This window comes from Spea bombifrons, chromosome 4, assembly GCF_027358695.1.
Source record: "Spea bombifrons isolate aSpeBom1 chromosome 4, aSpeBom1.2.pri, whole genome shotgun sequence".
In the NCBI taxonomy this organism is placed as follows: Eukaryota; Metazoa; Chordata; class Amphibia; order Anura; family Pelobatidae; genus Spea; species Spea bombifrons.
The window spans coordinates 22,691,566-22,706,454 of NC_071090.1; the positions used below are offsets into that span (position 1 = coordinate 22,691,566).

General features: G+C 36.4%; 1 protein-coding gene across 2 annotated transcripts in view; it reads right to left on the bottom strand.

Annotated features, from left to right (window-relative positions):
- Window positions 1–2,558: 2,558 nt before the first annotated feature.
- The window catches only part of SPDL1 (spindle apparatus coiled-coil protein 1), a 22,788-nt gene continuing 10,457 nt past the window's right edge, over window positions 2,559–14,889 (bottom strand). For both annotated transcript variants that reach the window (XM_053464127.1, XM_053464126.1), the window contains exons 2-12: window positions 14,718–14,889; window positions 14,050–14,226; window positions 12,632–12,826; window positions 12,021–12,170; window positions 11,804–11,902; window positions 10,451–10,561; window positions 9,976–10,116; window positions 8,967–9,070; window positions 8,502–8,689; window positions 7,888–8,239; window positions 2,559–2,992 (exon numbers count right to left, since the gene is read on the bottom strand). The exon at window positions 14,718–14,889 is cut by the window's right edge and continues 7 nt beyond it. In XM_053464127.1, coding sequence (XP_053320102.1) covers window positions 2,845–2,992; window positions 7,888–8,239; window positions 8,502–8,689; window positions 8,967–9,070; window positions 9,976–10,116; window positions 10,451–10,561; window positions 11,804–11,902; window positions 12,021–12,170; window positions 12,632–12,826; window positions 14,050–14,226; window positions 14,718–14,879 — 1,827 coding nt within the window. In that variant the 5' untranslated portion in view covers window positions 14,880–14,889 and the 3' untranslated portion in view covers window positions 2,559–2,844. The remainder of the gene's footprint in view (window positions 2,993–7,887; window positions 8,240–8,501; window positions 8,690–8,966; window positions 9,071–9,975; window positions 10,117–10,450; window positions 10,562–11,803; window positions 11,903–12,020; window positions 12,171–12,631; window positions 12,827–14,049; window positions 14,227–14,717) is intronic.

Genomic DNA, 14,889 nt, shown 5'->3' on the forward strand with positions numbered 1-14,889 from the left:
ATATTCACTTTCCATTTCTAGTTTTGCTGTGACAAAGCGACTACCATTTGATCACCTCCTACCTTGACCCTTTGCTAGTGTTTGGCCACTCTGTGCACTCAGTAAGCCAATTCCACCTTTAACTCTCTGTTTTATTATGCTGTCTTCTACAAGGTTTGTCCTCACCATTCAACGGTCACCTGGCGCATTCATTTTACCTGGCTTCTTTATTGTAATTTAGTGATTGTACCTTCCACCAAACTGGTTTAAACAGTTTGCAAAATAACACCTCTCAATGAGTAGGATGAGATGGCTATAGCCCTCGAAGCCTCCAGCTTTATGTCACTGTTTTTTTCGACTCTAGCATTGACATAACATTTATAACAAGGAAAAAACAAATGTATCACCATGTCTGTTACATAAGTGATGTAACAGGACAGAAAAAAAAACATGTTATATAATGTAGAGGCTGAGTGTCAGAACTTATTTTTTAAGTTTCAGCTTGGTAGTTTATAGCAGGTTGGTTCACATCCTTTGTTCATGCACAATGACTTAAAGAACCATAGAATAATACACATTCTCTTTCTCACCTATCATTTCAGTCTGAAACATAACACTGAGTTGCAAATTACAAATACATTTTGTAGCCCGTCATCAAATACAACAAAATATAAATGTCTTTAGGCTGGCTTGCTTGTTATTTGAATATCCTCTTACAGGGTCGCTGCTACAGGTTATAAAACATACAACATACACAAAACATTTGATAATAGAAAATAAAAGGGATACTTAAGCATTAAAATGACGACGTAGTTCTTTCAATTTCTCCTTCATGCTTAGAAAGCCTCTCTCAGCATTCTCCCGGACACCATCTGGCACAGCTTCTTTCAATGTCTCCTGGTCCTAAACACTTACTTCAAAAATCTTTGTAGCGCAGTACTATACAAATGACCTTACAATGTAAAGCAAGACATCGTATCCTTACACATACCCAAAAGCATACATGCATTAAATTTAATATCACATTTTAAAGGCTCCCTTCATTTCTTACAGAACTCATATGCCTTTAGACTTTTGTGCGATTTTTTCTGTTTTCACCACGGCTTAAAAACGCAGATACAAAAGCATAATTCCTAGGTAATCGCTTAAGATGAATATATAGGGTTTATGACAACACAGCTATTTTCTAAATCATATACCGTATTTGCTCGATTATAAGATGACCCCCCCAAATCTGAATATTAATTTAGGAAAAAAAATAAAAAGCCTGAATATAAGACGACCCTATATGAAAAAAGTTTTGATTGAGAAAAAATTTTGGTTTTATTTCCTTCTATTTTCCAACCTACCCCCCCAGTTATGCACATCTGCCCCAGAAATGCCTTATACCCCCTATATGCCACTGTGCCCCATGATATGCCTTTTAACCCTATATGCCACTGTGCCCCATGATATGCCTTTTGACCCCCTATGTGCCACTCTGCCTCCAGAAATGCCTTATACCCCTATATGTCACTCTGGCATTAAGGGGGTTAAAAGGCATATTATGGGGCAGAGTGGCATATAGGGAGGTTTAAGGCATTTCAGGAGGCACAGTGGCGTATAGAGAGTTAAAAAGACATTCCTGGAGGCAGAGTGGCATTAAGGGGGTTAAAAGGCATTTCATAGAACACTCTGCCTCCAGAAATGCCTTATGCCCCCCATTTAACACTCCCCCCCCCAAACTTACCGGTGCTTCTGACTCCCGTCATGACAAGCAGCCGGGGCAGCATGTAGATGTCTACGCGATTCGCATAGACAACTTACGCTGCAGCCGGAAGGAGGCGTGGCTAGCAGCGGGGGTTGTCTGTGCTGTCAGAGAGAATTCCCCGCACCGGAGGATCCATGATCTTAGTCGTCTCATAGTCAGACCTATTTGAGGTCTGATTACAAGACGACCCCTATTATAAGACGAGGGGTATTTTTCAGAGCATTTGCTCTGAAAAAAACCTTGTCTTATAATCGAGCAAATACGGTAATTAGGGGAAGTAAAATAAAATTCGTAAAAGAACCCGACATACTAGAGGATAATTGAATTTGTCAAAAGAATGAAGATTACCTTTCAGCCTATTGGTGTTCTGCAATATAAATTCAAGAATAGACTTGTCCTTTTCATTGTGACTTGGGCATCCACATTAATTCTGTAGGCAGGTCTATGCTGTGTTGGTATATATTTCTTTAGAAATCGCAGAAATGTGGGATCATATTGGGCCATTGAGATACATATAATGAGAAATGATTTTTAATCTCTTATGTAATTTTAGATTTTATGGCACAGTGAAGCTGCTTTCTAAGCCTGATAGTAATAGTATGTTCTATAGCCACAAAACCAGATTTCCACACACACACAGACTGTCCTCCCAGCGGCATGAAGCAAATGATAGGAATTCAAATGAAATTGACTTGAGCGCTCAGGTTCACAATGATTGTATTGTTCATATATTTTATGCAGAATCTGCATGAATTAAGGGAATAATAGCATGTATGCTCTCATTCTGTTCTTTATAGTGCAATTTAAAATAAGCAGACATACAAAATGCTTATTCTAATGATGTAATTTTATTAGTATCATATCACACATACACAATATGCAATACACATGTTCATATAGTAGGATATTATGTCAATTATATACAGATGAATTAGAAGCATTACCAACTAGACCTACACTTTAATAGAACAGTAAACATTTCATAAAACTATATATATATATTTATATATATTAGATTATTAGCATGATATGCCTACATTAAAAGTTGGTGTCAAATAAAAAGGCAGTTTTGTGTACATATAAACATTTTGTATAAAGCAGAGGATAGGATGTAATTACTGCTGTGGACACTGCGTTACAGCAGCTGGCTTTGAAGATACGTGGAGAACAGGATGTGCTTTTAGTCGTGATTTCCTCTCACTGTTTCGCATCTGTCTCTCATCGTGTTTCTTTGTTTCAAATCTTGACTCATCGGATGTTGACCTACAGGTAAACAGTCATTCTATTTTCAAACGTGTCAAAATGTCATGGCTGAGCAAAATCATTTTCTGTATTCAGTATTAAATGCTGTGAATGATGTCTGTTTAGAAGTGCCACATACTCAACCATTTGCAATACAGGTTATAACCGGAAGTTAATCACAACTCCAACCTGTTAACACAAACTTTTTAGTTTTAACCAAACAGATGGTTTTGATAAAGAATACAACAGAATACCATATGCAAAATTTCTGATGCATCAAATTCCATATCTAGCAGATATGCAGAATTAGTACTTGGCCCTCCTGGTTCAAGAACTCAGATCATGTTTTAGGTTGCATTCAACATAAGCACAAACCAGCTCTATCATTTCTGGAAGCAGCAGGGGTGTTGGAAACAGTGGTCAAACTATCCGTGTAAGGTTATCACTTACAAAAGTATACATGACTGTATAAAATAACTGCAATACTCATTTTCAAGCAGGAATGTTTATGTGCAAATGTTTTATCAATTGCCCTGCGAGGCATGGCCAACGGACTATTTTTGGGCAATCTTCCGGCCAACAAATCTCAGACTTTGCACTTATTAATATAATCTCTGTCACTTTCTTACTTCAGTCACTTCTAAAACCGATTATTCGTCCCTCAAATTACCATGATGTCTAACAAACCATTGTAAAAAAAAAAACCGTTCAAACTGCTTCACAGCAGGTCCATAAGCTTTACAACATGACATCCCGACTAGCAAATTCACGTACAGCACCTTCCTAACACATACAAAATCCCCCTACTTTAACACACAACTCAACTGAACCCACTCGGGGATGATGAATCATTAAGCACTTAAACCACAGCCTGGACAACAGGGTTAGCAGGGCAATCGAAATAAAGGATGTACCGGCAGGGAGCGTAATACATACATTTTTCATACTAACATTTAGCCAAACCACTTTCTATTTCCCTATGAGAAGTACTAGAAGCAAAAAGCCACGTTAAAACAAAAGGTAAAATGTTTTATAGATAAACCGATTATTTTTAGTTTGAAAGAAACATCTATTCCTAGTTAGAATAGGGAAGTGATGCACTATGATTGGACTACTGGGTAAGAACCCAAATGAGATTTAGAAGCTACTCTCTATTAAATAAATCTCAACCAGCTAGTCTCTGTGAAAAGTAAAGAGCCATCCACATGTAGTTATTGAAAAAGTCAGAATACCTTAAGTATTATACTGATGAAAATTATTACACAGCATTAACATTGGGTTTGAAGTATGGGTGGGCAAATTGATGCACCACACTAAGATTTTAACACAGTACCGTGTGGCCAACTTAAATTATAGGCATCCTTATGAAAACTGTCTTCTGTCTTCATTCCAATAGCTTATGAAATAATCAGTGATTAAAGCATGCACTGTACGTACATCAGGCAGCGTAAAAAAAACAAAAATTCTCAACGAAACGGCAAAGATGGTTTAGACTTTACAGTTCAAATATTTAGATTAACATACTCTTCCACATTCTTACACCGCAAAACGGTGTATAAAAAGCAGTGCTTAAGATCTACATACAACAGGCAAAACCTCTACATGGATTAACACATCCTGCTAAAACACAATAATATTCTAGTAAATAGATTAATATTTCTAGTTGCATTTTGCTTACATGCGTTTCAAACTTCCTGCAATCCTAATTTTCAGCATTCTGTAACCATAAAAAGTATAACATATATAAATCAGTAGTAGAGAGTTCAAGTACATCCAGCTTGCTGTGCTGAAAACTAAAGTATTTCATGTGTTTATTCATAGCTCTATAGATGAACACTAAACTGGGCAAAAACCATGTAAAATTAATGTTGCCCCTTTTGCAAATAAATTAGATATACATTAGTAGAATCCAACCTCTTACTAGCTACATGAATACATTTCAGAGGAGGAGTATATAAAAGTAACCGGCAACTAGCAGGGCAACTGGACCATTCAACTCCCTGACTTCTTGACGCTGGTTAACACTTTATAATGCATAGCGAAGGACGGAGTTGGTCCAGCTTTGTTGCTTTGTATTCCACAGCATTTTCTATCTTTATTTACTCCAACAGACACAGAAGACAACAGCAGTAATGAAAAGAGCATTTGCTCTATACACCGTGGTTGTGTTCATGGGGGTGTTCTTCCAAAAACTTTTAGAAGGGAATTTACAGCGAGGTTCAGAGAAGACACAAAACAAGTTCTCTCTACAACCAAGATTAGACAAATTAAAATAAGACAATGTGAGAGAACTTTCTCCCCGCACCAAAAAATACACACACCATATTATATATACCATACATTGAGAAGTAAGAAGCCTTACATGTTTAATAAAGTGTAATAGATATGTGTTTTAAATTTGGTGCAAATCGTAACCAATACTGTATGTATTATAACCCTGCACATGTGAAAAAGGACATATACTGAAAAGCTTTTGCTATAAGATATTGTTTATAGCAGTATGATAATACTAGATGATATAAAGTGCCTGGTTAAAGGGACCTTCTAGGCCCCCCCAAAAAAACAAAAAAACATGGAATCCAAATCCTTTAGTGCATACAAAACAATTTAGCAGCCAACTGCACGCAATCTAACATATCTCATTGATGACTGGCTCTGGTTACTCGCATTGATTTGGAGGAAGGAAAACCTCAGTCTAATTTTCTAACTCAAATAGCTAAAGAATAATGTACTGATTCACATGCAGTAAAAAGTGAATTGAAGGCTATGCAAAAAGGACTCCAATATGCATTTTACATGAACAAAAAAAGTGTCCCTGAGAATAATATATAATATTCTTTCAGTGCTTGTCTCATATTAAAAAAGAAAGAATTGTAAAAGCCACGAGGCATTTTACCTTAGCTAAAGTGTGGTTAGTGTTGCAAATGCTACGAATTCAACTGACACAATTCACTCAGTAAGAACTGAAGACTTATGTATTTGAGGAATAAGACATGCCTATGATATATCTGTGAAGCACACTTCAACAGAGCCCTAAACGTAAAAATATTTTACTGTAAAATGATTAAATATTGTTAAAATAAACACCAGGAATGTACTTCCACAGCTCAGCCAATGCCCGCAGAGCCTAGTCTACACTCACTTAAATATTTATAGCCTGTACTTTAAACTTGGTTTTTGTAATTTAGCAAAATCTATTTAAGAACATGGGAGATTAAAACACAAAATATCAGGATCATTTAACAACCCCACATTTTTGAATTGTTTGTGCAGTATATAGTTAATATAGTCCAGCACTCTACATGTCCATATACACATATCAAAAACTATACCTATGAACGCAAACATATTTTATGTAATTAAACACAACACCATCTACCGTCTTACTAGACCTGAAGGGCTATAACGAAACCTATAATTGTTTTTTGGGGGTCTTAAGACCACGGTGCATGTGGATACATTTTCTTCCATTTTCAATACTGCTGCAAAAAGTTAGCGTAACTTAAGCCCATAGACGCCTGCAAAACAAGCTAAAGTGCTGACACAATAAGGTGTTCATAAAGTTTAGACACTGAATATGGTATCTCACAAAAATACTATGCAATGGTATAGGAAATTTAGAGGTTGTAAACAATTAACACGTAAGTGGTCCATTTAACAATTCGATTTGTAATGTAAGGGTTATTACCGTCATGCAATGTATCACATGTCCCATGTGTCCTGCTGTAGACCAACAAAATAGCTAAATATTGGTATGTTTATATAAAAGCTATTAACCAAATGTGTTCCAGAGCAGTCGATAAACCACTGGGATGATTGTGTAGAAAACCACTGGGACAACAAACCAAATACTGTCAAAGTTGCTAAATTTAACAGATACAACTACATTGCTTAACACAGAATTCAAAAGCAAAAAGGTGGTAAATCATTGTAATCCTGCCAAATAACATTAGCTTATCAGGTTTAACATTGTTCCCTAAGTCTATGTTGGTAAGATTCAGTGTCTTTGTTTAAGCTAGTTAATTGCTACCTAACCACAAGAAAATAATTGATATACCATGCTATTTTTCTGCATCTACTTAAGCAGCTGCACAGACATACAACTTCACAGGGTTTTATTAAAGGGAAATTATCAATACAAAGTCTAAAGGGATTTATTGATAAAACCACAACGGCAAACTCCTTTTCAATTGCCTAGTGGCAATATTCCGGGTCAACACTGGCAGATTCCTTCAGCGAGAAGGCCTGAGTTGGCTCTGCATAAAATGTATAATTCAACTTTTAGAGAATTACACCAAAGAAACAAAAAGAAATCAGTGCTACAATATAAAACAACCTACAAGGTTGTGGTTTCACTCTTTCGAGTGTGGACCACGCCACCATATAAATCATGCTTTACAGAAAAGAAATTTAAAATGACCTATCCCATATATCATCTCCAAAGCAGGGCTTGGCAAGTCAAAGCAGCCATGACTTCTAGAGTTTGAAATCATGCTCCTAACTTTTTGTATTGACCTCTGGAGGTGTACTTGTTTGTGGCTTCTCAATAAAGTCCCTAACCTCAACACAAATCCGCCCAGCCCAGTGTAAGAGCGAAGTACTCATGTTTAACCCAGACATTATTAAACACGGTAATAATTTCCCTTGGATATCCACACGTAGATAGACATATGTACATGTACAAACATTTATGGCTCACCGTGATTTCAAAAATAAGGATTTTGTTAAGATTTGCGAGTTAAGACTTTTTGAAGGGACTGAACAATTTGAGACGAGGAAGTCGAAGTGGAGGAAACACACACCATGCAAAGCTTAGGAAAAACAGGAAAAAGCGGAGAGCGTAGTTCACAAAGCGAAAGATAAAAGAAGTAGGTCTTTCTTGAAGGCTGTGTGCAAGAAGCGGCGGTGACACTGACCTGGGGGAAGTAGATGTAATGGAGCAATCATTTGTGTTGCTTTTACTTAAAGCCTGAATTTCCTGTTCATCTTCTAGAATTCTCACTCGTTTTCTCTCTCTAACAGGTTGGCTACTAGTTGCATTGTTATGGTTTGTGGAGACAGAGGTCAAAGGTTGTTCCGATGTAGGCACAGATTTCTCTTCCGATGAATGATCCTCAAGCGAGTGTTTGTTGCATTCATCCTCTTCTTTTACAGTTTGAGGGAGATCAGAGTTGATTATTGTGTCTTTGTTCCCAGAGGTATCATCTGATGGGCAGTCAAGCGGAAGCTGTTCTCTTCTTCGTTTCTGGATTCGAAATTTGACAATTTCTAAAAAAATTTAAAATATATAAAAGCATTATATATTTATATATATATATATATATTTAAAATTACATTTCTTGAAATTGTAAACCTACTAGAGTATCTCTCATTATGGTGCGGATCCCACTTTATGACAATTTAAAAAGGGCCGAAAAATGTATAAATTTAATAATTAACAGTAATACTCTGCGTTTCTCACATATAACCTTAACTGATAAAACACAGAAGTCATGTAAATTAATTTATAGCTGAATGATAAGAGAAATACCATCAGGTTCATATTTCATTTTGATTTCGTCCAAACTGACACGCAGTTTCATGTTTTCGCTTTGTGAAAGCTTAAGATGTCTGTCGTTAGTAAACAGCTTCCGCTCCAACTCCAAAACGCGCTGGCTCTCAGCTAAAGCCTTCATACGTTGCAAAGATAACTCATCCTTAATTTTATCGATCTCCTTACTGCCAAAAAAATAAAAAAATAAATAAAAGATTAAACACTCAGCTCTAATACATGCAAATCACGACATACACATTAGCTAGAAAATACTATGACCGTACTAGATTTCTGTATATGGTACAGAAGGCAAAGACTAGTATACTTCCTTAACCTTACTATGGCTTATAAATTCTTAAAAAAATTGCAGAACTCTTGCACTTTGTTAAATAGTACATAAATTATAGGTCAGATTTACTAGTTAGTTCTTCAATAGATCATTTGTTGGGGGGGGAATCATACCTTGAATTCTCCAGCTTCATTTTAAGTAAATCAACATAATATGTGTCATCGTCCTGTCTTGAATCACCATTGTCATTTCTTGACTGCCCATTTTCAGAATTTTGCTAAAAACAGAAAGTTAGAATGATGCATTCTCACCTGATTAATAATAACACACAAGTAATAATCTATTAATAACAGTATTGCCTACACAGAGATACATTTCTCAGATTTTTGCTAATGGACCAATTAAATTCCAAGGTATATCACAAAAATACCCTTCCTATTCCCAAATAAACTAGAGAGCTATCAAAATCTTGCTCTTTGTAATAGTTGTAAATAACTAGCATGAAATCGCACTAAACTTTTATATACAAACATTCACCAGTCTAGTCACCAACACAATACAGCAAGTATCAGAATAAAGATGTGCTACATTCTCATGTAAAACCATTTTTATGTTTAAAACAGAATAAAAAGGAATTAAGAAAAAGAGAAATAATGAATTAAACGTAGTTCTGCATGTACAATTCCGCAAAATATACTATGGAAATTCTAAACTGAGTTAAAGAGTAATAGATACAGTCTGCACATTTCATAACCTGACACATAAGTATAAACAAGCTAGGACCTCTTATTTAATGGCTCTCCTGGCTGTCTCTACTGAAACCAGAAATCATTATTCTTCATTCCTGCACATATCCAGTAGCACTTCTGCTGAAGTTGCAGCCAGTTGTGTGTATTCTAGCAATACATCAGTGTTTAGACACCATATGTATGAATAGCTGCAGGTAGCCCAATTGTTTTTTATGAGATTTCGGATGACTGGCACATAAAGCATATCACGTTATGCTTCCCTTCATCAAACACATATGGTTCTTTCCAATTACTGAAACATGATGAACATTCCCCCAAGAAACTGTATTGTGAGGCCTGTTAACTACATGTAACAAATATATTTTGATGATCCCTTTTTTAAATCAAATATAAAGGTTATAGCTTCACAAAAGAGACATTAGTGTCAACATACCTGACATTTCTCTAACTGTCGCACTTTCATAACAAGTGTTTCGATTTCACTATTCTTCTGAGCAACCATAGACTGCAATCGCTCAAGTTGCCCAGGGTCGGTCTGAGAACCTTTCAGCTGCAGCAATGTTGCAATTTGAACCTATATGCAAACAAAACATGGGTAGAAAAGTTAACAGTTGCCAAAAGCCTGGACTTTTTTTTTTGCAAATTGTACATTTGCTTAGCCTTCCATCACCTGGCGTTAGTGTTTACCACAAATTAAAACTTTGGGTTGGTGATTCATTTTTCTCCGAACAAAATGAGTTTTAGTCATCATGAATGAGCCGTGGCATTTTTTTCATGTACAATTTAAGGAAATTGAATGCGTTACATTTGGTTGAGCAGATTAAATGGCATTGTTACAAAAATAAGTAAAATAAGAGGGATTTTCAATGTGAGTTTTAAATTATATTTCAAAACCTATAAACTCCTACCTTCATTCTATGCATTTGCTGTCTGGAGTAAGCATGTTGTTTTTGGAGCGACTGATACTGAACTTTCATGCTGATCAGCTGACGCTCCATTTCAGCCCTGCGATCTTCTACCTGGAAGGAGAAAAATAAAACAGTACTTCAAAATAATGAACTGTCAGTTCACTGGGATAGACGCTTTAATACAGCAGCTTGAAAACCATCACACCTGTATTAACAGTTTGGTTTATACATTCACTACCACTTGAACATTAAAGATATTAACAGAGAAAGCCACTGCACAGACCAAACGTTAATTGCTCGATTATAAGACGATCCTGATTATAAGACTACCCCCCATTTTGAATATTTATTTAGAAAAAAAAGACTACCCTATACGAAAAAAAGTTTTACTAGTAAATATTAATTCACCTGTAAACTATTTTTTTCATATTTAACAAAAACTATGAGAAAAATGCATTCTTTGTTTTTATTTCCTTTTATTTGCCAACCTGCCCCACGGCTTGCTACTCTGCCCCCATATTTGCCTTATTCTCCCCTATAAGCCACTCCGCCTCCCTGATATGCCTTATACCCCCTAAATGTCACTCTACCCCCAGATATGCCTTAGACCCCCTATAAGCCACTATGCCCCAGAAAAGCCTTATACCCACCTATTTGCCAATCTCCCCCTTGATATGCCTAATACCCCCTCACTTACCGATGCATCCCTAGACTTGCCCCCCCATGCTTCAGACTCCCTGGTGTCAAGTAGGGGCATCTGGTGGGCGTCTGCAGGATGCGCGCAAACAACCTCCGCTGCTATGCAAGACTTTAGCCGGGGCTTCTATGACTGAGCGCAGAAGTGCCGGCAGCAGCAAAGGTTGTCTGCGCGCATCGCACAGATCTCCACCGCCTGCAAGAGAGGAGGATCCAAGTACCCTGCAGCGCTGCGGGGGATCTGGATCTTATTGTAGTCAGACCTCTATGTGAGGCCTGATTATAAGATGACCTCGACTATAAGGCAAAGGATATTTTTCAGAGCAAATATGGTATTTATTTACATTAAATTTAATTGTATTCATTTCTAGCTACATGTGACAAAAATTATTTATTTATATATATATATATATATATATATATATATAGATATTATTATTATTTATTGTTTTATATAGCGCCATCAAATTCCATAGCACTGTACAATGGGTAGACAGGACATAAGTAGTATGTAACATAACTATTTGACTTAGAGAAACAGGTGAAATTCACCTTTCTTTAGTCCACTACGTGACATACCAAACAACCAAAGTAAAATATCCATTATCATTATTTTGGAAGAAAGTACCACAACACACACACACAAAGTTGCTATACCTCTGCAAATAAAGAGTTTCCTTTACTATTTGGGTCTTGAGCCTGCTGCAGTGCTTGGTCAAGCTGAATTTGCAGTTCTTGGTTTGCTTCACGAGCTTTCTACAAAATAAATAAATAAAAAAAAGCAAAACAAACTTATAAATACTATGTATGGAAGTCATACTAACATCACAATAGTTTATATGCTGATCTGTGGGTTACCAAGGACAAATGTTACCTCTAAGGCACTGAAGTATGAAACGGCTTCTTTTTCCCTCTCTTCCTTTTCCTCCTGGAGGCGTTCCAGTTGTCGACTCTGATTGCCATTTACAAGCACAAGCTGTTGCTGTCGATATTGCAGTTCATTCATCTCTTCTTCTAAAGAAGCCTATTGAATGATACAATAAATAAATGTGAACACTCACAACATATCCCATTGTACATGTTAAAATGGGAATTTCTTATTGTGAATTTCCCGCTTTACTTCACCAGCGACCAGTCTGGCCAGTGAATGGTACAGTAAAAGCAGAAAGTAGTGTTCTGTCATAAACCGTCATGTATTTTACAATGACTTTAAGGTGATTATTTTTCTTACTTAATCTCATGTACAAAAAATGGAAAGAATACAGTTTCAATAAAAATAATGTACATGGTCATTAAAATCCTACTTTTTTGCACTCATTTCTACATTTCTTTTGGCAAAATGCATCCTATTTTCAAGTTGTTCACGAAACAGATTGTTACTAAATAGATACTCAATATTGTATAGGACTACATAATGTAGTATTAAAACAGCTCTTGGCACTTTAATTAGCTCTTGGGCACTATATAAGGAAATAAAAAACACACCTTTGCACTTTCAAGTTCAGTTCTTTCCAGCTGAAGAGTCAACATCTCCGAAGACATGGTTTCGTGAACCCGCTCAGACATCATTCGCAGCTCTTCTGTTTTATTGGCAAGTACCTCACTCTGATAATCTAACTTGTGCTTCAGCTGCTTCTCACACAGTCTTGCTTCATCTAGTTCAGCTTTCAACTTCTCCATCTGCAAATGTACAAGAGCGTCAAAAGTACATTACTTGAACTAGAAAGGACTTTTAATTTGGAAGAGTAGAAACATTCTAGCATGTTCTGGCTGAAAGGCCAGAAACTCTCAGGAATGCTCATTACAAAAATGTTTAGGTCTCCATGTCCTCCCTTGTTCATGATGGCATGGAACGTCATGAAGAAGAAAACTAGTGGCGTGTGCTCCCGTCTGTTCCCTCACACCTGAGGCAGTCCACATGAACAGACATTCACATGCTGGAACATGCTTTGAACGCAATGCTCCATTCCCTCGAGATTGTAAGCTTGCGAGCAGAGCTCTCTCCAGCTAATGTGTCGGTTTGTCTTAGTCTGTCAATTCTTGTCTTGTCATACCCCTTAAATATATGTATTGTATTAAGCACTGCGTAAACTGTCGGCGCTATATAAATAAAAGATAACTGGCCTCAGAAAAGGTTTGATTTTTTTCTTTTAAAAAGTACAAAAATAAACATTTTCCATCAGCAGGAAAATGTAGGGTGCTGCCTTGCTCCTAAGGCTGTCCTTAGGAAATGCCATTCAAGCTCCCCCATGCCCCCTCTTTTTGAATGGATGCTGCATGTTTCATATGAAAACCTATGCATGTGGGGTATTTCTTTAACCTTGAGATGCAGCTGAATACATTTTGGTAAATTTATCTGCAAACAACCCTAAAGCATGGAAATGTTGGTGGGGAAAAAAAGCAACAAAAAAATAATGTTATGGCTCCCTTTGCCACAGGTTGGTGACCAACTAGACTTTTGTGTGTGGGGGGGGGGTATTTTGAGCTGGCAGGCTCATTTTCTATGTTGCCTTTTGTGCCCTTTAACTTCTTTTTAAAAATAAACACCTATGCATGTTGGGTTTTTCAAATTCAAGACTGTTACATTAATATATTTTGTGTTATGTTGGTCAATTGAACTTGTTTGGTGACCATTATCATAGTAAGATAATAAAAATATATATTTTTGCCTTCAAATGTATAATATATTATTTTAATGCATTATTCATACTAAATGTTGGACTAAACACCCCAAAAAGAAAGCTCTTTATGCGCTGGAAAAAAAATATGTATTTGTGTAGTTGCACAGAATTGTAAATGGTTAAGGAAACCTAGTATAAAAATTATGAAAAAGTCTCACGTTTTTTGGCCACAAAACACCCTCAGCAAAGAAAGGAGTTAAATTAAAAAGAATAGGAAAATACCTTATCTTTTATTTCACTCATCTCTCTGTTATGAATCCGCTCCAGCTGCTCCTGTTGCTGTTCAAGTGAAACTTTCTGTTGTTGTTTTAGATTATCACATTCAGAAGTTAAACTGTCCAACATGCGACTTTTTAGCTCAACTTCTCTCTGAAGAGAATACTTTTCCTGTTCTAAGTTCTGGAAAACAAAAAGTACATAAAACATCATGCCTTGTTCTTCTCTCGCTTTTCAGTATTATGATCTTCCTGCCATTCTAGTATATTTAAATAGTTTTTATTATGTAGTAACATATGTTTCTCTGTAGCCCTCAGTAGTGACTATAACTTTATACTATATTACTAGATTTATTCGATTTCATGTTTCCCATTTTTTTTTAAATAACGTGATACAAGAACCAATGCGCTCCAGTTCCTAACTGTTATAGCTTCTAACATACACATAATCTGTTGAAAGTGATCTCAATGAAATAACTTAAATTAAAGATATTGTAAAAATATCCTATAATTCAAATACTAGAGCTGCCACATTAACGTAAAACTGTGCCACAGAGGTTAAAAACTTAAGAACGATGACAAAAAAAAACACATTACTTAGACCCAAATCACAAGCATAAAGAGCACATATCACGGCTGCAGTTTTAAACACATTACACAGGCAGAAGCACTTACATCGATGGTGCCGGTCATTTCGTTGCGCTGCTCTTCCAGCTGATTCTGCAGCTCACTTTGGCTCTCCAGCAGTTCCAGTCCATATTGTGCTGCCTTTATTCTCTCCTCTTCAGCCTCTTTCAACTGACGTCGAAGCTTCAAAATTACCTCCGATTCATCCATCTTTCTTAAT